This window comes from Musca domestica, unplaced genomic scaffold, assembly GCF_030504385.1.
Source record: "Musca domestica strain aabys unplaced genomic scaffold, Musca_domestica.polishedcontigs.V.1.1 11, whole genome shotgun sequence".
Taxonomy (NCBI): Eukaryota; Metazoa; Arthropoda; class Insecta; order Diptera; family Muscidae; genus Musca; species Musca domestica.
This window is the reverse complement of record NW_026712133.1, coordinates 12,801,262-12,825,485: the sequence shown is the minus strand read 5'-3', so window position 1 is coordinate 12,825,485 and position 24,224 is coordinate 12,801,262. Positions and strand designations below refer to the sequence as shown.

General features: G+C 38.2%; 2 protein-coding genes across 5 annotated transcripts; one reads left to right on the top strand and one right to left on the bottom strand.

The window, feature by feature from the left end:
• Window positions 1-11: 11 nt before the first annotated feature.
• Window positions 12-1,663, bottom strand: LOC101899728 (phosphoglycerate kinase). The gene is made up of 2 exons (XM_005175838.4): window positions 1,478-1,663; window positions 12-1,417 (listed from the first exon to the last, which is right to left on the bottom strand). The coding sequence occupies exons 1-2, from the start codon at window positions 1,537-1,539 to the stop codon at window positions 232-234; spliced, it is 1,248 nt and encodes a 415-aa protein (XP_005175895.1). The 5' UTR covers window positions 1,540-1,663; the 3' UTR covers window positions 12-231.
• A 4,690-nt stretch (window positions 1,664-6,353) lies between these two features.
• Window positions 6,354-22,325, top strand: LOC101899394 (multiple epidermal growth factor-like domains protein 8). 4 transcript variants are annotated; one of them, XR_002194987.2, is made up of 8 exons: window positions 6,354-6,915; window positions 6,982-7,567; window positions 7,635-7,868; window positions 8,378-8,560; window positions 8,627-9,219; window positions 9,275-15,519; window positions 15,640-17,055; window positions 21,564-22,325. XR_002194987.2 is itself a non-coding variant. In XM_011295757.3 (8 exons), exons 3-8 carry the CDS (start codon window positions 7,184-7,186, stop codon window positions 16,869-16,871), a joined length of 8,871 nt encoding a protein of 2,956 aa, XP_011294059.1. In that variant the 5' UTR covers window positions 6,354-6,636; window positions 6,744-6,915; window positions 6,982-7,183; the 3' UTR covers window positions 16,872-18,140. The 4 variants fall into 4 exon arrangements, 3 of the variants coding, with proteins under 3 accessions (XP_011294059.1, XP_011294055.1, XP_058987248.1); XM_011295757.3 differs by lacking the exon at window positions 21,564-22,325 and having other exon boundaries at window positions 6,354-6,636; window positions 6,744-6,915; window positions 15,640-18,140; XM_011295753.3 differs by lacking the exon at window positions 21,564-22,325 and having other exon boundaries at window positions 6,354-6,636; window positions 6,739-6,915; window positions 15,640-18,140.
• Window positions 22,326-24,224: the final 1,899 nt, after the last annotated feature.

The following is a 24,224-nucleotide window of genomic DNA, read 5'->3' as shown; positions in this document are numbered from 1 at the left end:
ACAGATGTGTGTATGTTTTTCTTTTTTCTGTATATTTAAACATTCAATCAACAACTAGTAATGTATGTTTCATATATTAGCTTATATGTATATATACGTGGGATTCAGCGATGTCACGACAATCGGGGCAATATGCCGCCAACCACAACGTATTGTATTTCCATTTTCATATGTGCTCAACTATGCGCTTTTTTCTACTTTCGATCAATTGTATAAACCAAATTGATGGGTTTAAGCATTACTCAAAGCAGCAACACCTGGCAATGTCTTGCCCTCCAACAACTCCAATGATGCACCACCGCCAGTAGAAACATGTGAAACTTGAGATTCGGTGTTCCACTTAGCGCAGCAAGAGGCAGTATCACCACCACCAATGATTGATACACATCCATTCTTAGTGGCAGCCACAACAGCATCCATTACAGCTTTTGTGCCGTTTGCGAAATTGGGGAATTCAAAGACGCCTGGGGGACCGTTCCATACAATGATCTTGGCTCTGGCAATTGGTTCAGCAAAGGCAGCTCTTGTTTTAGGTCCAACATCCAAACCCATGTGTCCATCGGGAATGCCACTTTCAACGGTGGCCTCGCTAACGGCAGCATCTTCAGCGAATTTATCGCCACACACAAAATCTACTGGCAAATGAAGTTGCACATTGTTCTTCTTTGCTTTATCAACCAGGTTTTGTACAATTTTAGATCCCTCCTCGTCGAACAATGAGGAACCAATTTTCATATTGTTTAATACTTTCAAGAAGGTAAATGCCATACCGCCACCGATAATCATTTCATTGACTTTATCCAACAAATTTTCAATCAGTTGAATTTTGTCGGCAACCTTGGCACCGCCAAGAATGGCCAAGAAAGGACGAGGTGGATTGTCCAAGGCTTGTGAGAAGTATTTCAACTCCTTATTCAGCAATAGACCGGCGGCACGTTTTTCGAAACCTTCGCCCATCATAGAGCTGTGGGCGCGATGGGCAGTGCCGAATGCATCATTAACATAGACGTCACCGAGCTTGGCCAAACTTTCACGGAAAGCCTTAACTTTAGCTGGATCAGCTTTAACCTTGGCGCCGGTGGCATCTACACCCTTGCCTTCCTCTTCCACATAGAAACGTACATTCTCCAACAGGATAACGCTACCCTCTGGAGGATTTTTGCACTTTTCCTCAACTTCAGGTCCCACACAGTCATTAAGGAATGTAACATCCTTGCCGAGCAACTTCTTCAATTCCTCGGCAACGGGTGCCATGGTATATTTTGGGTTCTTGTTTCCATCAGGACGTCCCAAATGAGACATCATAATAACAGCTTTAGCATTTTTAGAGAATGCATATTTCACACTGTCCAAGGCAGCGACGATACGTTGATTGCTGGTGATCTTACCTTCCTTAATAGGGACATTAAAGTCCACTCTGAAAAAATACATATTTTTGCATTATTCTATTCAATAATTGTAAGTAATTTAGCACTACCTCATCAAAACCCTTTTACCAGCCAAGTCCAAATTTTCAATACTCAATTTGTTCAAAGCCATTTTAAATAGTCTATGTAATATCCGAGAAGCGATTGGAAATGATTGATTACGACTTCGTTGGATACAAAACAGGACCTGACTACCCCCAAAAGTGCAAAAATCAACGGCTGAATGTCAAGTGAAGGTCAATATACGGTTTTCGTTGTATTTAAAATAAGGGGTATTCACATCCAATGACATGTCAAAAGAAACATCGACTTATTGTACAACGATCGGTATAATCAAAATAAGGCATGACTCCCTTAGCCCTATTCACACGCGTAAAATTTGTAAAAATAAAAACTATGTTTTTGGGAGAGGGAGACGAAGAATATGTGACATTTAAGTTAACTATTTTTCCCCAAAACTCGAATTTCTGTTCCGTAAACTTTTCCCTCCTGTGGACGGAACCAAGGTATAATTATTACAGCAACTGATTTGACTCTATAGCAATACTATTGTCAAATTCTATATGACGTTTTGTGATTTAATTTTATTTCTTATACAATCGGTATACACTTTTTTAATATAAAATTTTACTGTAGGGCAATGTGAACATATTTGGTGAAAATTTGCCTAATTATAGAAATTTCGCTGGTATACTTAAAAAGGCCAACGGCAGTGGTGAGGAAACTTTTTTTGTGGTTAAGGAACAGTGACACCGCATTAGGTAACATTGAAGTATATTTCATGTTTATAAAAAATGCAAAATGTTGAATACTTTATTATATACAGGGTTAGATGAAAAAACTGCAACCAACTTCAGACTGCTGTCATTTATAAACCACTCGTCCGACAGCTGTTAAAATTATTCGAGTGACAGCTCATTATATTGTTTACAAGCCTACAAAAGGACGTTGGTGAGAATTTTCGAGAAAAAAGTAATTCGTGATGGAATTCAAGCGTGATAGTGTGATTTCTTTATTTTTGGCTGGAAAACCACAAGTGGCTATCGTTAGAGTGGCTATCGTGAATAAATCTTTTGTGCCTCGTACTATCGCTCGTTACCGTGATACTGGTAGCGTAGCCCGACGTCAAGGAAGTGGACGGAAGAAAACAGCTAAATTAGCTGAAAAGGTTCGAAAAGTAAAGAATCGACTTAATCCAAACCCGCGTCGCAGTGGCCGAAAATGGTTGATTTTCTCCGATGAGAAAACATTCGTTGTTCAGCAGTTTGCAAAATGATCGTGTTTACTTGCCAAAGAGGTTAGCCGAAAATGTGTACTTTCGGTTGGCCATCAGAACTCAAGCGCCGGCCATGGAGACAGTGTGGGCCGCCATGATAGCCGATGGTCGCTCTCCGTTCGTATTAATCGACCGTGGCATCAGAATAAAAGCCGAATATTATCGGAAATATTCTGGAGGGTGTATTAAAGCCTTGGGCTCGCAAACATTTTGAAGGCAGACGTTGGACATTCCAAAAGGACTCAGCACCAACGTACTCAGCACGGTTACAAAATGAGGTTCCTCGCTTCATTTCCAGTGCATAATGGTCTCAAATATCTCCGGATTCCAAATCCTTGGACTATTATGTCTGGAGTATTTTGGAAAGCAAGGTTGCCACTAAAAAATACCAAAGTGTCGATCACCTCAAGCAAGCGTTTCACCGGTAAAGGGCCAAAATACCGCAGAGCAACATTCGGGCAGCGTGTCACGGTTCCATTGGCCGTTTGAATGCTATAATTCGTGCCAAAGGTAACCAATTCGAACAAATCTAAATTTATTCTAAAATTTTATGCTATTTTTTGCTTTCATTCAATAAAATTTAAAAGAAAAATGTAAAAATTATGTCGTTTTATTTTGTTGCAGTTTTTTATCTCACCCTGTATATGCATTTTGATTTCAATTTGGATGGGATGTTGATTTTTCCACGATTTTCTGGAGATTACTTGAAGTTTTGAGATATTTGGACCCACAGCTAACAACTTTACATTCAGGGGAATGACATGAAAGCATTAAATTTAATTATTTTAAGAACTATTTTTCTGCATTCCAATTACAATGAACAAGGATATTTGATATTAATCTGTTAGAATTCTGTCTGTCCCGTTGGGTCAAACCAAAAATTATATGTATACCTCCATCTTTCTCAAGTTTTTACCCAAAATATTCATACGATCTACTTTAGATTTTAAGCCAATAATGGGGCAAACGGTTCAAGATGTTTTCTTGTTGAGACCTCTTTATTCGAAGACTTGTAAGTAATTGTCCCTATCCATCATTATCTCTACGATTTTTTTAAACTTTAACTATTTAATTCACTTAGATCTACAACTAAGTGTAGATAATTTCGGTGACCGTTGCCATTTAAGTTGAGAACACATAAAGGTGAAAATACATAAAACGCCTTTTTCACTGGCTGAAGTCATCGGCTGAATTACAATTTTTTTCTAAGTGTACCCGACTTCTGCCTATTTTGTGCATGTATTTATTGTTTTGTAAAAGAAAAACAAAATTTTTTTCGCCAGTTTTGCCATGGTTTTGAAAGATCAAACTGTTTAGATCATATTTTTGAAAGAAAATCAAGAGATTTAATTAATTTTTTCGCAGATTTTCCATTGAGATAGCTCCATAAATTCACTATGGGGTTTATGTCTGAAGCTGGTGTATCCATCACGTTGGGACAATCATATAACAGCCATGAGCGCAATTTATAAGCCTTGTGTTTCGGATCATTGTCTTGTGCTTCATTTGCCTTTCACCATACATAAGATCTGTCTAATGAACCAACACATTTACACATTTAATAAATCAACAAACATTTGTGTTAATACAAAAGAGAAAAAATGAGAAAATACACAACATAAAAGAAAATATTTATTAAAAAAAAAAAAAAAGGTTGATTTTACTCTCGTCCGTGAACAGCACATTCTTCCAAATTGGAAAATCTTTTGATATGTGCTTATAGGCTAACCGCAATCTTACGTCTTGATTTCTCTTGCTGATTAGTGGTTTATGTCTGGCTCTTCTTCCATTGTAATTCGACTTATGCAATATATTTCTTAGTGTTTTCCTAAAACCTTTTCAGCAATTTTTGCGAGGCTCTATGCATCCATCTGTTAAGAACCGTTTTATGATGTACTTAACTGTAGATCGGCTTCTATTAACAATCTCAGATATCTCACTTAGCGATTTATGGTATTTGTAATGTTTAATCACTAAATTTCTCACTTCAACAGTGGTTTGTCCTCGTTGTCTTCCCATTTTTTTAATATTTACGCCAGTAAATTACAAAACCAGTGGAAATTTGTAGGACTTTCCCAAATACATTTTCCAACAATCGCGTAAAGTTGGACGCAGTTCGAAACAGACTTGCCTTATAAATGTAAGCTATACGAGTTTAGCTTTTGCATAGAAATTTGGTGAGTTTTAGAATAATTGTCATTATTTTGTTAAATAAATAAAAACATTAAACTTTTGTTCTACGGCTAGTTCTAGTACCCTATACACTAATAAAATATATAGGTTTCTTCTGGAAGTGAATTTCATAACATTCATATATTGCATGAAAAAAATTGTTTGCTACTGTACCTTGTCTTCATTGTACTATTCATGCATGTGCGAAAAACAATTTATTTTCTTTTTGTTGAATATAGAAATGAATAATACAAGTGATGTGAATGTTTGTGATTGGATAATATTACTTTTTATATATTTTTAAATCTATAAGTTTTAAACAAGGTGAATATTTGATAGATTTTAACATATGGACCAGGTGTATTTGGGTAATATGGACGTACTAAAAATCGTGGGGAAGTTGTATTGTAGTATTTAGGCGCTACGTCGAACTTTAGGCAAGGATGTGATTTGGCAAATGAGATTATCTCTTCAATTTTGCCATGAATACGCACTTAAATATCCCATTTGTATCCATGTTATTAAAAATTGTTGAAGTATACTTCCTTTGTACGCCTTATGTTGAGTTTAGGGGCTATTTTCGGATTGGCCTGAAATAATTTCTACAGGTAGGCATTTTTAACCTAATTTTCAAGTTCGGGTCGGGTAAAATTTAGAAGGTAAAGTCATTTCAAACAAGCATACCCATCTCTGTATTTTACTTTGTCAAATTTCACTACGTAAAAAGTAGGTTTTCATCTCTGCTTTCTGTATATTTATATACATATTTTGACAGTGAGATGTTGTCGAATGATAATTTTGAAAGAATTGTGAACATAAGATTGCATGTCTTTACCTTCTTGATTTTAACATGAGGAGTTGTATCAAAATTATTGATTGTTTGGACCCTTAAGTCGAAAAAGCTCCCATTTTGGGAGTCCACAAAATATATGCCAAATCATAGTTGAGACTACAACCTTTCCAAAGTGCTACAATATGTGTTATTATCTTCATTGGATCCAAAACGTTTACTTCGCTCCGCTGGTGTTGGAGATACCCAGAGGAGAACAACTTAAGCCCCGCCAGAAGGGGGGGGGGCCTACCTAAAACTGTATCAAATGTAGAAAAATGTACTGTACCCATATCTCTGGATACAAGAAAGTAATAACCTTTATTAACTAAACTAGAGTTGTTCCGAAATTTCAAAGTGTAACATTTTTAACATTAGCAAAACTTTAACAAAGCTTTCTTTTTTGGCAATTTAGAAGGTATAAAAGATATTAGCATGGTGGGGTAATTTAATATGTGTACACTATATTGCATTTTTTGTGTTCGTAATCGAACGGCGTTATTTGAATTTCATGCTATTAATACTCGTATTCCACTTTCACCATACTCCATCTCCTCATTCTCACTTATTTTAAACAATTGTCTCGTCTCATTCGTAAACAAACAAGAGTTTTTAGCCATTATGCATCACACTTATTCGTAAACAAATAAACTTTTTGGTCATTTTGTTTTCTACTAATTTTCATCGCTTATTCTATTTTGTGTTCTTCATTTGATTGTGTGGAACGTTTTTAAATTTTTTCGGTTCATAAAACAAGATGGCTCTAGAGTGGAAAAGAGAGGTAATTATTTTTTCTCTCTTTCTTTGCGAATCCCTCCGTTTTTTGATCTCCAGAAACCTATTTAATCTTGAGTGGAAAGGAGAAAAATATCCCACGAAATTTATTTTTTGGATTGGCTGTCAAATCTTGTCGTCCAGGAGGAACTCATCCGGTAAGTAGCGACTTCCACGCCGACAATTTCAAGATATCTTTGCATCCAAGAACAAGCCAAGTTCGCTCCGCAACCTGACACACAATTTTTTCTTCGATAAAGAAAAGGTGCGAGACCTAGTACCGAAAAAATATTTTTGGGTTTGTTGCCAAATATTGGCGTCCAGGAAGAATTCATCCAGTGAGTAGTAACTTCCACGACGACAATTTCCACATTTGTTGGATACTAGAACAAACCAATTTCTACTGTTGGAACGCCGCGAAGCGATCCAGGTTCCAGGTAGGCCATTACTTTCTACCTCCTGCGACAAATTTTATTGTTATTTTTGTTATTTATCATTACCAGGAAGAATTGCCAGTATTTTCATACTCCTTACCCCGTGAGAATTATGAAACTTAGTTTGTGGACAAATGTTTTCAATAGAGAAGATATATGAGCAAGCATCCTATTGGACGAAGTTTGTATGGACGAGTTAAGCGGAATACTGCGTAAAACTAGTTTTAATAATCGATAAGTGTTTTTAAGAAACGCTACCCGAGTGTAATAAATGCATTTTTCTATTGAAACAATAAAATGCATCCTGTCGCTGTTCACAATCACAGCGGCCTTGGTGTCCGCCGCGGGCGGACCACAGCAACAGCAAATACATTACCATGCCCCCTGTGACAGAAGTAGAAAAGTACTGACAATGGAATACGGCGAAATTAGCGATGGACCGGCAGGATTTAACTACACACAGGATTCACACTGCGAATGGCTTATCAAGGCTCGCAACGATAGCCAATTTATAACGCTCACTTTTCATACAATGGGTACAGAGTGTTCATACGATTACATATACGTTTATGATGGCGACTCCTTTAATTCAACTTTATTGGGAAGTTTTAGTGGTCGTACCCAACCTCAACGGCTGGTAGCCCACAGTGGAAGTGTATGTATTAGAATAAATTAAAATCCGAATTTCAATAGTTGTAATTGAATCGAATTATTTGTTCCAGATGCTGATATTGATGTACAGTGATACGAATTATGTTCTGGATGGATTTCGGGCTTCTTACTACATATCGAATTGCTTGAATAATTGCCATAGTCATGGAAAGTGTGTGGGCCATCAGTGTGTTTGCCATGGTGAATGGGTTGGTCCGGATTGTGAAGACGAAATATGTCCAAATAAATGCGGTGAGGCAGAGGGAAGGGGAAAATGCATAAAAGGAGTATGTCATTGTGAAAATGTAAGTATTTGAATTAATTGATATAGAGAAATTAATGTACTCAATATAGAGTTTATGCATGCCGTTTTTATAACATTCTTCCTTGCTTAACCTACGGAAGGTCTCTATTATTCCAGGAATGAAGTCTGTTTCTTTAATAAATTATTGTGCCGGGCATTAAATATTAGGAAAAACTCTAGTTTATTAAAAACTTTCAGATAAGCTTCTTAATGATAATGTTGAAAAAATCCAAGAGTTTTTATTAAAATAGAGATAAGCCAAATACCTTTCATTTAAGAAGTATCATATATCACTGGAACGACAATATAGTATACACATGCTGAATTGACTTAATTACAATAATTTCTTTGTTGACATACGTTTGTCCTGGGGATCAATTAAAATTGTCTAGTACACAAAGTTGTTGTAGTGTAGTACGCAAACCAACTGTAGAATAAGCTAATGTGATTGTTATTGGTCCTACCCCTTATTTGGATTAAAATTAAACAAATTCGTATCTTCTCAATTAGGGTTACAGTGGGCGTTTATGCGATCTACATGAAAATCCACCCGGTGGAAATTGGAGTTGGTTATCAACAGATGCTGAAGGAATGACCGCTCGAGCTGCACACACAGCTGTTTACATTGAAGAGGAAGATTCATTGTATGTGTTTGGTGGATACGATTTAAATAATGTTATAAGTACACTGCAGGTAAGAAATTATAGTTTCTTTCATCTGATCAAAATAATCAAAAACTTAACTTAATCGTTTTTTCAGATTTATCGCTTTCAAACTAGCCAATGGGTTGATGAATGGGGAATAACATTGCAGAATCGTCGACATTATTATCATCAACCAAAAATTGATCATACACTTCTTAAGGCTGTGCTGCAACATAGAAATGAGGATGAAGCTAAACTCTGGGGACTTAATAGTGACATTTCGTTCTTTCGGAACATTCTTTACACATTGGCTGAAACTAATCCAACCAAGGATATGCATACAAGAAGAATGGTGCGAAGTTCTCCACTTCTAACAACCCTCACCGTTAACTCAACCGATGAAGAATTAACGGAATATCTGGAGGATATTTTAGAAGAAGTTACCGATCATAAACCTCATGGCCGTTACGGGCATGCAGCTGCAACAGTTCCGGGTGGATTTGTTATATTTGGTGGAAAGCAAGCAAACGGAAGCTTTTTCAATGACTTATGGTTCTATAATCGCAGCGAAAGTGGCGGAAAATGGAAGCAATTGGCAATGCAGTCGAAAGTAAAAGTGCCGCCAATGGCAAGGCATACCCTAACATATGCCGGTGACTATTTATATATTTTTGGTGGGAGTTTGGAAACGGGCGAGTTTTCCTCAGAGTAAGTCAAACACAATGTCGAGATTTGAAAATAATAATACCTATATATTTTTTAGCATTTATCGTATACGTTGGCCCATCACCAAACCTGGAAGCGATGAAGAGTCGGAGTGGGAATTTATACATCCTCGAGGTGGCAAAAAGCTAGATGTTCGCCTAGCCGCTCATACCACGGTGTACTACAAACCAACAAATTCTTTAATAGTATTTGGTGGAATTATGACCAGTCTTGCTCGATTTTCAAAACTATCAGATCGCATATTTGCCTTTCAATTGGATCAGTTTCATTGGACTGAAATATTATATCCACGTACAGCACTCAGAGATACAAATATACCGCGTGAACGTGCCTTTCATACGGCAACGGTGAGTGGCAATTACATGATTGTGTTCGGTGGTTACACGCATCGGCACAATAAGGACGAAATATGCTACGACAATCAAATGTACTGGTATCATTTGTCCTGCCACATATGGATTAATCAAGATGTACCGGCAGAGGATAATATCTATCCGAAAAAACAAGGAGTTTTTGCCCATGCAGCTGCTCTGCGGAAGAATAACACATTACTTATAGTTGGTGGATATCATGGGAATGTAAATGCAGACCTATTTGCTTATGAACTTCCTCAGGTGCTGAGAGCCAACGGTATATTTGGTCATAATCCGGAAATGGCATGCCGTTATCACACCTCTCATGCAGCATGTCTTTCAAATCCCGAATGCGGCTGGTGTTCTGCAGACAGCAGTTGTTATGGCCGTACCATTGGCGCCAATTGTACTAGCAACTTACAAACTTCAAGATGTCCTGGAATATGTCCGTCGCTGGGCGACTGTCACTCATGTTTAGTTCACGGCACGCAGTGGTCTAGGCCAGTACCTAATAGCGAAAATTACCTATCGGTCGCCAGTAAATTGGGATTAAATGAATGTTCTTGGTGCGTGCAAAATGCAAAATGTCATCATCGTGATGATAACTATGGTATTTGTGGAGAGGATACTCCCTCCCATAGTCCAGGCTGGTGGGGTGAACAAGGAACAGAAATTCGGCACCCCTCTCAGTGTACGAAAAATGATCGAAGACCCGGCTTAACATACATCAAATATCATTATCCGGTAAACCTGACAATGCCTGACTTTGTAGCTATAGTAAATGCCACAATGGTCGACTTCTCATCGCCCACTCCTACAACACAGTATGAACAGAAAATGGAAGGTGAAATGTTGGCTCGTCTCTTGGGATTTGTGCGGCCACAAAAACAATGGGAGGAGGAACCTACGGAGATACAAGTTTGTACAAGTTATTCCAATGCTGTGCTGAAAGCGGGTTTGGGTCGCGATTTGAGCTCTTTGAAGGAATTGACCAAACAAGCTTCCAATCAGTCGTATTGTAGCAACGTTGAAATTCCGAGTACGGAGCAGCCGTTCCTAATAGATTTTCAGGCACGTCGTCGCATCGGTCTAAACAACATCTATAACACGTATCAGAAAACGAAAATGGAATTGCAACACATTTACCATGGCAACTTGAATGCCTTCACTTTCGAATATTTGGAGCCATACTATTCGGGAGAGGATTGCAATCAATATAAAAACTGCTTACAGTGTTTAACTGACAATGCATGTGCCTGGTGCTCTCTTAAATCGCAATGTATGCCCAAGACAGTCAATGAAACTGAGGCGTGCAGTCTTACCAAAGTAGCCGAAAACAATTCCTCCTATGTGCTGTGGGAATATCTGGTGAATCAGCCCAGTCATTGTGCCAATTGTTCAAATTATGTTTCTTGTGAAGAGTGTGTAGACTCGCGTTTATGTGAATGGTGGGCTGAGGAGGCACGTTGTGCCCGTTTAGGAAAATCGGAGAATAGTGTACGAACGGTTAACCAATGTCCCGTTCAGTGTAGACTACGAACCAATTGTCAAGACTGTTTGAATGAGAGGGGTCGTTGTGTGTGGTGTGAAGCTAAGTCGGCATGCTTCAGTTTTGCTGTCTATACGAGTGAGTACCAATTCGGAATGTGTCGAGAGTGGCTAGACCAGTCAGTGAGTCCCCACCAAATTGAAGGAGATAATAGTGGCATGCTGACTTCAAGGTCATCCGCTTTGATTCCCATACACCATCAGGCTGTACCAAAGCAACAACAGTGCAAATCTTGTGCTCAATATCGCAACTGTACCACTTGTCTGAAAACACTGAGTTGTGGATGGTGTTTCGATCGTGACAATCCCATCGAAGGCAAATGCATGCAAGGCGACTTTAGCAGACCCTTTGGTAATTGCTCCTTGGCATTGAACAGTTCCTATATACATGATGCCGAATGGGCCTATGCTCAATGCCCGGACGTGGATGAGTGCGGACTGGGTTTGCATGACTGCCACAAGGAGGCTAAATGTACAAATACGCATGGATCGTATAGGTGTCACTGTAGGAGAGGTTTCGTCGGAGACGGCAGACAGTCGTGCACCAGAACCTGTTACGAGACCTGTGTACATGGCTATTGCTCTGATGCTCCAGATTATGTTTGTCGCTGTGAATTGGGCTGGACTGGGGCGGATTGTTCCATAAACTGTGGCTGTCACAATCACTCGACCTGTAATGAACGTGTCGGCAAATGTGACTCCTGTCAAGCGTGGACAGAGGGTGAGCGATGCGAGCGTTGCCGTCAAGGCAGCTACGGAAATGCGACCTCTGCAGCCGGATGCACACCCTGTGAATGTAATGGTCATGGCAACCAGGACCTGGGCATTTGTAATGTCAATAACGGTGAATGCTATTGTAAGGACAATACAGAAGGCGTTAAATGTGACAAATGTTCTCCGGGTTTTTATGGAGACCCCAGAGATGGAGGACAGTGTTATTACCAGTGTGAATCGCGTGGAATGTTGCGAAATATGGGTCGAAGTGGCATTGGCTCTTACAAAGCCTATAAATCGCCTTGGGGTGCTAAGTTAGAGGTTAAAGAATGCTTGTGGATCTTGGCACCAAAGACACTTCACGCAGAAAAGTCGTTACTTCAAGTTGAGTTCGAGTGGAATTCTCTGGCCATGGATTGTGATGAAAATGCTGTTTATATTTATGATAGCTTGCCCGATCTGACTGGTGTGTCTCAGCAAAATCAACTAATTTCGGTGGTATGCAATCCGTACACTTCGTCCCACATCATCGAGGCGAGGTCGAGTCATGTTACAGTTTACTACAAACAAGGTGGTGGTCTTCGTAAACATTTTGGCTTTAATGCATTGTATACGGTAAAGAATTGTGTGGCCAATACCTGTCTACATCCACATATTTGTGACGAGCAACAGCGATGTGTCTGCCCAGCTGGGTATGTGGGTCCAAAGTGTGAAATTGAAATATGTCCTCGCAATTGTAATGCTAAGAGAATGCAGGGTTATTGTGACACAGATTACGGTCGTTGCATATGTAACTTCGGTTGGGGAGGGAAGGATTGTAGTACCAGCCTTAAACTGAATCAAATTACAGTAACAGAGCTATTCAATACCATGTTGCTTTCGGAATCCTATGAACATTTACGAAAAACAATTCCAAGATTTGGCCATACTGTGTGTGCCGATCGACGAGGTTCCCTATGGATGTTTGGAGGCTATTCGCCATCACATGGGCCGCTTAATGATTTCCGTCAATTCGACACCAAAAATGGCACCTGGATGCAAGTAACGGTAGAATCAACACCAGATGACAAAATGCCCTTGGGTAGATATTTCCATGCTGCGGAGATATATCTGAAGAGACAGACTATATTTATTTACGGAGGTATCACAACAATTGGATCAACAACATCTCCAAAACCGGAAATACTCTCTGATTTCTGGCAGTTTTCAATACAAAATCAACGTTGGTCCGAACTAGATTTATCGGGCCACCGTGTCAAGCCACCAGCGCTTGCTGGTCACACCCTAACCTATACGAGAAATAATGAGCGGGAATCGTTAATTTTGATCGGTGGCATGACACTAAACAAGTCGCGGCAATTGGAATTGTGGGAGTTCAATCTGGAGACATTCAGATGGGAACAACTTTTGGCGTTGGGCGTACGCATGCCAGTCCTCTATGGCCACACCACGGTTTATCATAGCGAGAAACATATTATGTATGTGTTTGGAGGCTACTCGACGGAGCCACAAAACAAACTGTACGCCTTGCATTTACAAAAGATGACATGGACTGAGTTGCCGCCTTTCAAGGAGCTTAATCGGCCCGAGTCGTTGTTACCCAGGGCTCGATACTTTCATTCAGCTGTCACCACAGACCAGTACATGATAGTGTACGGCGGACGCAATTTCCCCTACAATGCCAGCGATGTGCTCGTCGCCTATGTGTACAATTGCAATCAGTGGATTCGTTTGACGGAGGATGTGAATATTGTGGGCCAACTGCAGATATCCACATATGCCGAAGACATATCTATAGATCATGAAAGTAACACTATTTACGTGATCGGCGGATGGGACGGCAGTGCGGCGCAAAGTCACGTGACCAAGATAAGTTTACCCAATGATATTTGTCAATTATGGAGTGCTGGGAAATATTTATGTCGCCACTACATGGGCTGTAGTTTCTGTACTGTGTCGGCCAACTTTGTGACCTCTTCGTTTTGCTATTCCCATGACACACACAGTGGAGTGTGCAATAATGGAAACGGCACCCTGGTGTACAACAATGGTGCCGCCTGCGACGATGCGTGGATGTCAAGAAGAAACTGTTCCAGTTTTACCACCTGCTCAGCATGTTTAGCTTCGTGGCCGTCGCATGTGGAAACAACACCTGTCTGTCAGTGGTGTGATGAGTGTGGCATAAAGGGTAGGTGTGTCCCAGCCGGCGTTGATTGTGAACGTCGTACGTGGTGTTCGAAAGAAGTAAGTGTTGGCCTCTTAAATTTATGTCCACAGCCTCAGTGTCACACGCTGTATTGTGAAGCTTGTATTTTAAACGAGAATTGTGAGTGGGCCCAAAACGAATTGGGAACGATTGAATGTATCACAAAGGAATTGGTGGAACAAAATCAATACAAGATAATCGGCCAATGTCCATTGCCGTGTCACCACTATACCAATTGTTCCACGTGCTTAAGTAATGACGACAGCGAACAACCCAAAGACTGCAAATGGTCCACAATGTTGAATACGTGTCTTTCGCCGCAAACACAGCCATTGCTGTGTGCAGGCGGTGTATGTGGTTTGGTGCTGGAAGCCAATGAGACCGACCACTGTCCGGAGCCTTGTAATGTGTATACACAGTGTTCGACGTGTTTGGAACATGCCCACTGTGGCTGGTGTGCCAGAGATGGGTATAATGGCGATGGCATATGTACAGAAGGATCACTCGAAAACAAACAGGAATATCCTTCATCGTCCACGTGCGATCTAATCTATGCTCAACTTCGTAATGATTCAATGCTTAAACCAACCGATGTTGTCTCATGGAACTATGTCAAGTGTCCGGCGGAAAATGAATGTACAAATGATCACCACCATTGTCATCCGGAATCAGAAAAGTGTATAGACACCCCGCATGGTTATCATTGTGAATGTGGCGAAGGATATCGACCCGAAAATGACACCTGCATACCGGTCTGTAGCCAGGGCTGCGTCCGTGGTAATTGTGTGCGCCCGGATATGTGCGAATGTGATTTTGGTTATGTGGGTGCCAACTGCAGTATCCAATGTCTGTGCAATGGTCATTCAAACTGCAGGGGACCCAATTTACTGGACGACTGTATTGAATGTCATAACAACACCATGGGACCACAGTGTGAAAAATGTCAACCATTATTTGTAGGAGATCCGAGAGAGGGCAGAGCTTGTGTACCATGTCATGAATATTGCAACGGACATACCGATTCGTGTATAGCCCATGACTCGGAGCCAACTTATTTCAACATGACTCGAGAAGAACTGGAACGCAATCTGCCCGAGGGACCGCTAGGCAATGCAACATGCCTTCGATGTGCCAATAATACAGCCGGTGAACGCTGTGACACCTGCATTGTGGGATATTTTCGCGGTTCCGAAGACCATCGAAAAGAGTGTCGTCCATGTCAGTGTCATGGTCATGGCAATGTCTGTGATCCGGTAACGGGTGAAAAGTGCAATTGTGGTAACAATACCGAGAGTGATGCCACATGTACAGCGGGCGGGGGTAAAAATTCTGCACATCTCTGTTGGAGTGTTCAATGTTCGAAATGCCGAGATTCATATGCAGGAAATCCCATTGATGGACATCAGTGCTATAAACAGATTACCGTGGAATCAAGAATGTGTTTCGATGCCAAACCCATAGGTGAGTTAGTAGGTCGTACGCGTTAAAAATGTTTTCCAATACAAGTAGTTAGTAACCGAACACGAAATCAAAAGTATAAATTTTTATAAATTAAATGTTTATTTATTTTTTTATTTTCAGAGGAATGTAAAGCCAAACCAGCAGCATTAAAGCCTGGACAAACGGTGTTCTTTGTCATACAGCCACGTTTCATGAATGTCGATATACGGGTAATCATAGATGTTACACAGGGTGAACTGGATGTTTATATGTCACCCCAAGATGATTCATTTATCGTAGAAACGAATGAGACCAATGGTTATCATGAGATCTTTTTGGACAACCGTTACAATTGGGGTCCGAAAATTAAACGCTCACACCCCTTAAATATAGCACAACCGAAATACGACAATAGCACATCGTTTTCGAAACTGGTAATGAGCGATAAACGAAACAGTTATTACGTGCCGCATATTCAAGACTGCAAAAGTCACGGTGGCCATAGTTTTTATGTCAAGGATCAACATGCCAAGGATTTGAGCACACATGTCACATTAAATCATTGCAACACCCTCCTGAGATTATTTGGCCTAAAAAATCGTTTGGTATTAACATTGCCCCAACACGCTCATAATTTAAGCGCCACACGTTTTTTCATTGCTCTGCGAGCTAGTTCTGGACCAGAACCCAGCTATGGCTCTGTTGTGTTCCGTCAAGATCAATTACACATCGATTTGTTTGTCTTCTTTTCGGTGTTCTTTTCTTGTTTCTTTTTATTTTTGGCAGTTTGTGTAGTCATATGGAAGGTGAAGCAAACAGCTGACATCCGAAGAGCACGTCGCCAACATGTTGTAGAACTATTGCATTTAGCCAAACGTCCATTTGCGTATGTATTCCTGGCGGCAAATTCCTTTGATTTGGATAGCCCACATCCCACGACATCGTCTACGTCGGCAGCGGCGAATAATCGAGTTGTTCGCAGTGCTACCGGTGCTCGTTCTAAGCATCAACATCAAGCGGCCAGTGGTAATAATCTATTGCCCGAAGTGCTGTTAATAGCAATCGAGCCAACGGCCGATAATTTAGCAGCAGTTGGTACAGTGTTTGTAAGTTTGCCTGGTCGCTATAAGGCTCCGTTGAGCATGGCATTAGGTTCTACCCTAATATCATATCCACCACGTTTATATCAAGTAAACAATCGTCACTACACCCGGGCGCCTAGGGGAAATTCTGCACCAGTGGCAAATAGTGGTGGAGGTGGTGTTGTTGCTCCAGCACCTGTCCCACCAGTGGCTGCTGGTACAGCTCGACAAAATCGTCAAGGAGTCATTGCCGATGCGGATGCATTGCCTGTATATAATTTGAATTTGTAAAACGTTAAAAAGGATAAGACAGAAAAAAAAAACATCTACGTGCAACAACAATGGAATTTACAAAAGACAAATACTATAGAAAACAAAAAAACAACAACTTCCAGGAATACCACAAACCATGGCGTTCGACATTAGTCTAATCTCTAGTGAATTGATGATAATTTTCGTGCATATATATAGAAATGTAAGTATAGATTAAATATAAAAACCAGTTTTGTATATTATTTGTTTAGTGCTAGGATATATACAATATTAGGCAACTAACTATCTCTCTTTACAGCAAGTGTGTTTAAATGAAAATGTATTTTTTCTATTAGATAAGCAATTTATTTGAATAATAATGCAATTTCGTGTTGAAGCATAGGTTTTACACATTTTTTTGATGTGTATTTTTTAAATGATCAAATATTTCGATCAGTTCACTAATCTAATCTCATACCAAGCTGCTTTTGCAAATGCAATTTGATTTTTTCAAGGCAAATGCAATTTGATGGCAACAATGCATTGTAATTTTACAATAATTTATTTTCAATACTGATATTTTGTATGAAACAAATACGTTTTCAATGTCCTAATTTATTTTTTTTTGTATTTTATTTAACGTATAAGAAATGCATTGTAATGGTCTACCATCAAAGCATTTGTATTTCTATTTCGGTATTATCCAAATTGTATTTCATTCCTTTTTTCAAGGTTTTTTTTTCTATGTTAAGTATAGGCAACAAAAGTGCAATAATATTAACATACACTAAAGAGAGCATACACACAAATATATTACACAATATTCGAATTACTTTGTAGCAACTTGTGGCAATTACAGTTTCCAAATTAAACTTGCAAAAGAAACATTTGTTTCAAAATGAATGAGTTCAAAATTAGAAAATCATATTGTAGGTCGGATATAGGGGTATTTATCGAAATTACCACAGAATGGAAAATGACGGAACACCTTTTTGGGAAATTTTCAATTTAAAAATGTTATTTCAGTATAGCTTCGATATTCTTAGAAGATTTCAGTCGCAATTTACAAACGATTCAACTGAAATATGGATATTTTGATTTGTATAAATATTTTTTTCTAAATCCACGTTTATACGACATATAATGTACCTCTCAAACTTCGGGGAAATCTGGCAAAACATTTGCAACGGAGGTTCACTATTTGATGTAGCATCGATTTAACGAGTTATCTTCGTCTTCGGTATTTTAAGGATTTTAGTCACAATTTCTCCCTCCACCATACATAGTATGGAGGGTATAATAAGTTCGTCATTCCGTTTGTAACTCATCGAAATAATAATTTTAGGCCCAACAAAGTATATATAGCGTAATATACTAAGACGATTTACCCCTGCCGTCCGTCTGTCTGTCCGACAGTTGTAATCACGCTAGAGTCAAAACGAATAAAGATAGGAAGCTAAAACTTTGCACCGATCTGTCTTTTGTCTGCATGCAAGTTCGAAGATGAACTATATCGGTCCACGATATCGTATTGCCCTCATATAACGGTACCCCCGATATTCGGTATTTTGATGATTCTAGCCACATTGTTTAATGGAATTGTCCGAAATTCTACACAAGGAGCTCTCTGTTAGTACTTTACCTTCTGAAAGAGAATTTTCTATATAGGTCCACGATATCGTATAGCTCCCATACAATGGTGCCCCCGATATTCGGTATTTCGATGATTTTAGCGACATTTTTCAATGGAATAGTCTGAAAAACCACACAAGGAGTTTCCTCTGAGTACTTTATACCCTGGAAGAGAATTGTCTATATATGTCTGCATTTTAGTATAGCACCTATATAACGCTACCCCGAGACATTCGGTATTTCCAGCATTTTCGCGACATTATTCACCGGAATTGCGTCAAATTTCGTAATTGAAGTTCGTAAAGGGTACTACAACCTATGACGGAAAATTGTCTAGGCAGGTCCACGTCTTAGTACAGCCCCCATACAATGTTACCTCCCTTTATTCGGTATTTTAATGATATTAGCGACATTATTCTCCGGAATTGCGTCAAATATCGCATTTAAAGTTCGGTATCGTTACTACAACCTATGACAAAAAATTACTTATCCAGCACCACGTCTTCGTATAGCTCCCTATAAAGGTTTTCATTTCAGCGGTTTTCAAGTTCCTTCCGAAACTTATCCGCTTTTTCACTTGTTTATTCCCAATCTATAGCTTCTTTTTTAAAAATGGTTCAAGATTGGTTTTTGTTGTGATATAAGCCTAGCCTATGTGAGGTTAAAGGACGCGTGGTTGCGTTATGGTAACCGCTCCACTCGGAGACATGCCGGGCTAGCGTGTTCAGCCTAAGTTGGAATGAAAACAGATTATCTCCCACAAGCCTGTGAGAGTTGGAAAGTGGCAGAGCAAATCATCGATTGTCTCAATTTTTTCTTCATCTTGGCAGATCCTATGGTAATCATCGGTAATATCGTCGCTACTTCATTTACAGTGTAATATTCAGAAAGTATAGATGAGTATAATGAGTGTTTTTTTTAATAACTGCCATCCGTGAATATTCCACTACTGTTGCCTACAATCATGATTTTCTAATGCGTAATATATTTAATTTGGAAATTGCTTTTAATACTCTATAGTTGAAACTCAATAACGAATCAAAAACAGAATGAATATAATCTGTATTGGAAAGTCGAAAACAATCGAAAGCAAATTATCTACATAATGTAACGTCAATTCTGTAGTAACCCAAGAAAAAAAAACAAAAACTCAACAAAACTAAAGCCAATCAATACTTGCAAAACTACAACTTGTATTACTGAAAATACACAGAAATTCAAACAATAATCTATTCAGAAAATCTCCAATATTGATACCTACCAACTATATAATAATAAAATAACATTATCCTTATGTAGTGAGTATATAAAGTTTTACAAAAAAAGCGATAATCGAACAAATGATTTCATAAGAAGGAAAAAAAGGATAATTATAAAACAAACAAATTTTTGTACAATGTATGTACCATATACTATTATATTAGAACTAAATAATTTTTTAGTTAATATAAGAACTGAATCAAATGGAAAACAACACCTAATATGCTCAAAGTCGAATATAACATGTGTATGGGTGGAAATAACATTATTTTATTCTACGCAAACATATTCTAACAACAAAAAGGCATTTCACGACAATATAGTATAGTTATGCATGTATATTTTTGATTTCTCCCTCCTAATTCTTTTTTTTTTCTTTGTTTTAACTCAAAATTGTTGTTTTTAAGTGATTTAATCTTGTTTTTGTCGGTAATGTTAGTTTACTGTATGATTTTTAGTAGTTAACTTAAATCACGCAATGTATTATGTGATTTTACAAAAATTTTCCTGCTCACAAACTCACAGAATATAACAGTCACTATTCCATCCATCCTTAATGACGGATAGCTCATTAGTCGCGATATGTGTATTTATTTAGCTAACTAATTGAGGTCGATCAGCAGGTACACCTCCGTGCATTAGGTAATCATCTTCCAAAATCTGTACGTTATATGGTTCATGTTTAAGCGTATGCACAACCATATTCGATAAAACTAATTATCTTTCACATCGGCTGGATACCCTTTCGCCTTTAAACACGACCGTTCCTCAAAACTCATGCAGGTCCAAGCACCCACAATCTATGATTCCACACACTGCACAATTTACAATCAATGTACTTTCGTGCAATTTTGAACCCCTCATTAAATGGTGCTTTGTTTTGCCTTTCCATCCAGGATAACACCAATGACTGTGTCTCTGGGGCACACATCTTTATTGTCTGGAGCGAATAAATCCTTGCCCGTTTCGATGAGCCCAGAAGAGATTTTTTAAATATTCTTTACGAACATGCAAACATAATCCTGACATTAGCAAAATAATATAATTTAAAAAGTTTGAAGGCTGAGATTACCTGAGAATTGAATTTAAATGCACAGTGGAAGCATTATAACCTGCCACCCAATATCGAGGTTGCCTATCCATTTAGTGATCTAAGATAACTCTACACCGTCAATATCGGTCGTAAGCGTTCGTATCTATTCATAAAAGAAAGCCACCGATTAGGGCTCATATATTTGTCGCTTGAATTCCTTAAATACCTCCTTAGTTACGATGAGATCAGTAGGGGCTAAAACATTTTTCGTACCGACATAGGTAAAATATATAGCCCCCTACAGTAACAGTGAATAGATAGAAAATCCTAACGACATGTGTTTTTATTTCCCTCATTGTCTCTATAAAATTTGGAGAGCATACCCACAAAAACGGTGCAATTCTTCCCTAAAAGCCAACGTTTTTGTATTGTCAACTTACAGTGTTCTTACTTTTTATTCTAAGGTTCTAACCCATTTTATACTATATCCATTTCACTACTTATTTGTAGCTATTTGTAACTTTTGCTGTTCTTTAAAAACGAAATTAATTTACAAAAAATGCATTTACACAATCTTCATTTCACACTCTATAAACACCCAAATTAAGTATGTAAATTAAATTAGTCTTTAATTAAAATATTATAAAAAAAATTAAACATATCTATAACCGTATGCGGCTCTCTATTACCTATTATATTCACCTATTTTTGGTGTTGTATAACTATTTTCCCTCTTTTTTACACAACACTAAAACAGGAAAATGATATTAAATTGTTTATAATTTTTCGAATCTTTTTTATTATAGCTGTAATTTTTAAGAATCTCATTTACAAATCTGTCTGTCTTTAAGGTATTTGGTGTTTCGTCCTTATTTTTAGTATAATGTATATTTTTGTGTATATATAAATATTTTTTTTAAAGTTGTATATTTTGATATATTTTCTTCTTTTTTGTTAAAATAAATTGTTAAAAAATATTTTAAAAAGGTTGTGTTTTGTTTTTAAAGGGATTTTCCTTATAATTTTCGTAAACAATTGCCATTTAAATATAAATTTAATTAAAACAACAATAAACCTAATTAAGTAAATTGAATAAAATAAAATGATATCAATGTATAAAAAAAAACTGAGAAAGAAATAAAAGAAAATTCGAAAAAGCTACAACAATATCTTTGATAAGCGGCAGTCTGTGAAATTTGAAATTTATTAGAATTGTATTTAGTATCCCATTCTTTCCAAATAATTCTTTTAGCCCTAAAAAAAGACAAATTTAAAGGTAAGTATAAGGCAGGAATAATTCAGAGTCCATAGATAGAATACTAAATTTTTTCCTGATTAGTTTTCGAACGATTGCGAGAGAAGAGATATTAAGGGAAATATATATTTCTCCCTTCAGGCCTACAAGCTATGAATATTTCAACACCTGACTACCGAAGTCACGTATTAAAGACTAGCAAGTGCCAGCTACTTCGTCAGCGAAGAGTCCACCTTGAAGTTTTAGATTCGTTCCAACTGCTGTCCTACGCCTATGACAAAAAATTACCCAAGTGACGAGATTGTTAACTCAATAGAAGAGGAACCAAAAAATTAAGGTAAACTAAAATTCTTTTACAAAATTTTCTACATTTCGCATTTGTTTTGTTTTTCGAATTTTACTGTTCAAAAGTACTTCAAAGTCTCCATAAGATAAAAAAACTGCAACTGGCGTTTATTTTTTTTTAAAATTCTATTGAATGAAAGCAAAAAATGTCGGAAATAGCATAATATTTTATAATAAGTTTAGATTTGTTCGAATTGGTCACCTTTGGCACGAATTATGGCCTTCAAACGGCCAATGAAACTGTCACACGCTGTCCGAATGCTGCTCTGCGGTATTTTGGCCCATTCCCGTAAAGAGATTGCTTGAGGTGATCGACACTTTTTTAGTGGCTATCTTGCTTTCCAAAATACTCCAGACAGAATAGTCCAACGGATTGGTATCCGGAGAATATGGTGACCATTATGCGCTGGAAATGAATTAAGGAACTCCATTTTGTAACCATTCTTGAGTGGCGCGTGCTGAGTGCGATGGGGCTGAGTCCTGTTGGAATGTTCAAGGTCTGCGGCCAAAATGTTTACGTGTTCAACCTCGAGAATATTTTAGCGATAATATTTGCCATTTATTCTGATGTTATGGCGGCCCACACCATCACCATGGCCGGCGCTTGAGTTCTGTTGGCCAACAGAAGGTCCACATTTTCAGCTAAACTCTTTGGCAAGTAAACAAGACCATTTTGTTTGTTTACAAACTGGTGGACAACGAATGTTTTCTCATCGGAGAAACCCAAATTCGGCAGTTCACCACTTTCGGCCAAGCGAAGCAACTCTTTAGCTCTTTTGAGTCTATTTTCTTTCTGTTGCGGTGTAAGTTCTTACACATTTTGGCATTTCAATGGCTATACCCTAGCTCATTTTTCAATATTTGCCGAATGTGATATTACGATATGTTCAGCTCACGAGCCATTTTTCGGCAACTGCGACGCGGGTTTCGATCAAGTCCCTTCTTTACTTTTCGAACCATTTCTGCTGATGTTGCTGTTTTCATCCGTTCACTTCCTTGACGTCGGGCTACGCTACCAGTATCACGGTAATAAGTGAGGGTACGAGACACAAAAGATTTATTCAAATTTAAATGCTGGAGTACTCTAACGATTGACACTTGTGGTTTTCCAGGCAAATATAAAGAAATCACACTATGACACTTGAATTCCTTCACGAATAACTTTTTTCTGAAAAATTATACCAACAGTGACATTCATATAAATTTCCGGATTCCAGCTCAATCAATTTAGTAATATTTAGTACTCATTTGCGAAACCGTTAGATATCTCAATCCTAGATACAAACAGTTATCGCAATGTACATTTTCACAGTTTCAGCTTTATCCCTTTACCCGAGACCAAATTTAGTACTTTTCGTACAATTACAGTACACATTTCAAAGACCACCCCGGCATCTCATACCCCGATTACCTTTCGTACAAATATAGTACGCATTTGAAAAAACACCTTCATATCTCAATTTTAGATAACAACAGAGGCCGCAATATAAATATTGCGCAATATTTGAGAATTCCAGCCCTAACCCTTCACTCCATACCAAATTTAGACCATTTAGTACTCTTCGTACACACATACAAAACGATCTTTAATTCTAAAATCTCCCACCAACAGGGAGCCCAATACTCAATTTATGCATCATCCGTTCACCCAAAACCAAACTTTTCCAGATTTAGTACCAAACAAAATAACAAATTGTACCAAATTTAGTTCCACTTAGTAGTTTTGGTACACATTTAAAAAAGCATTTTTAATTCTCAAACCTTCCACCAACAAACAGCCCAATACTTAATTTCAGCTTTATCCCTTCACCCAAAATTAAACTTTCCAGATTTAGTACCAAACCACCTTTATTTATAAAACGTACTT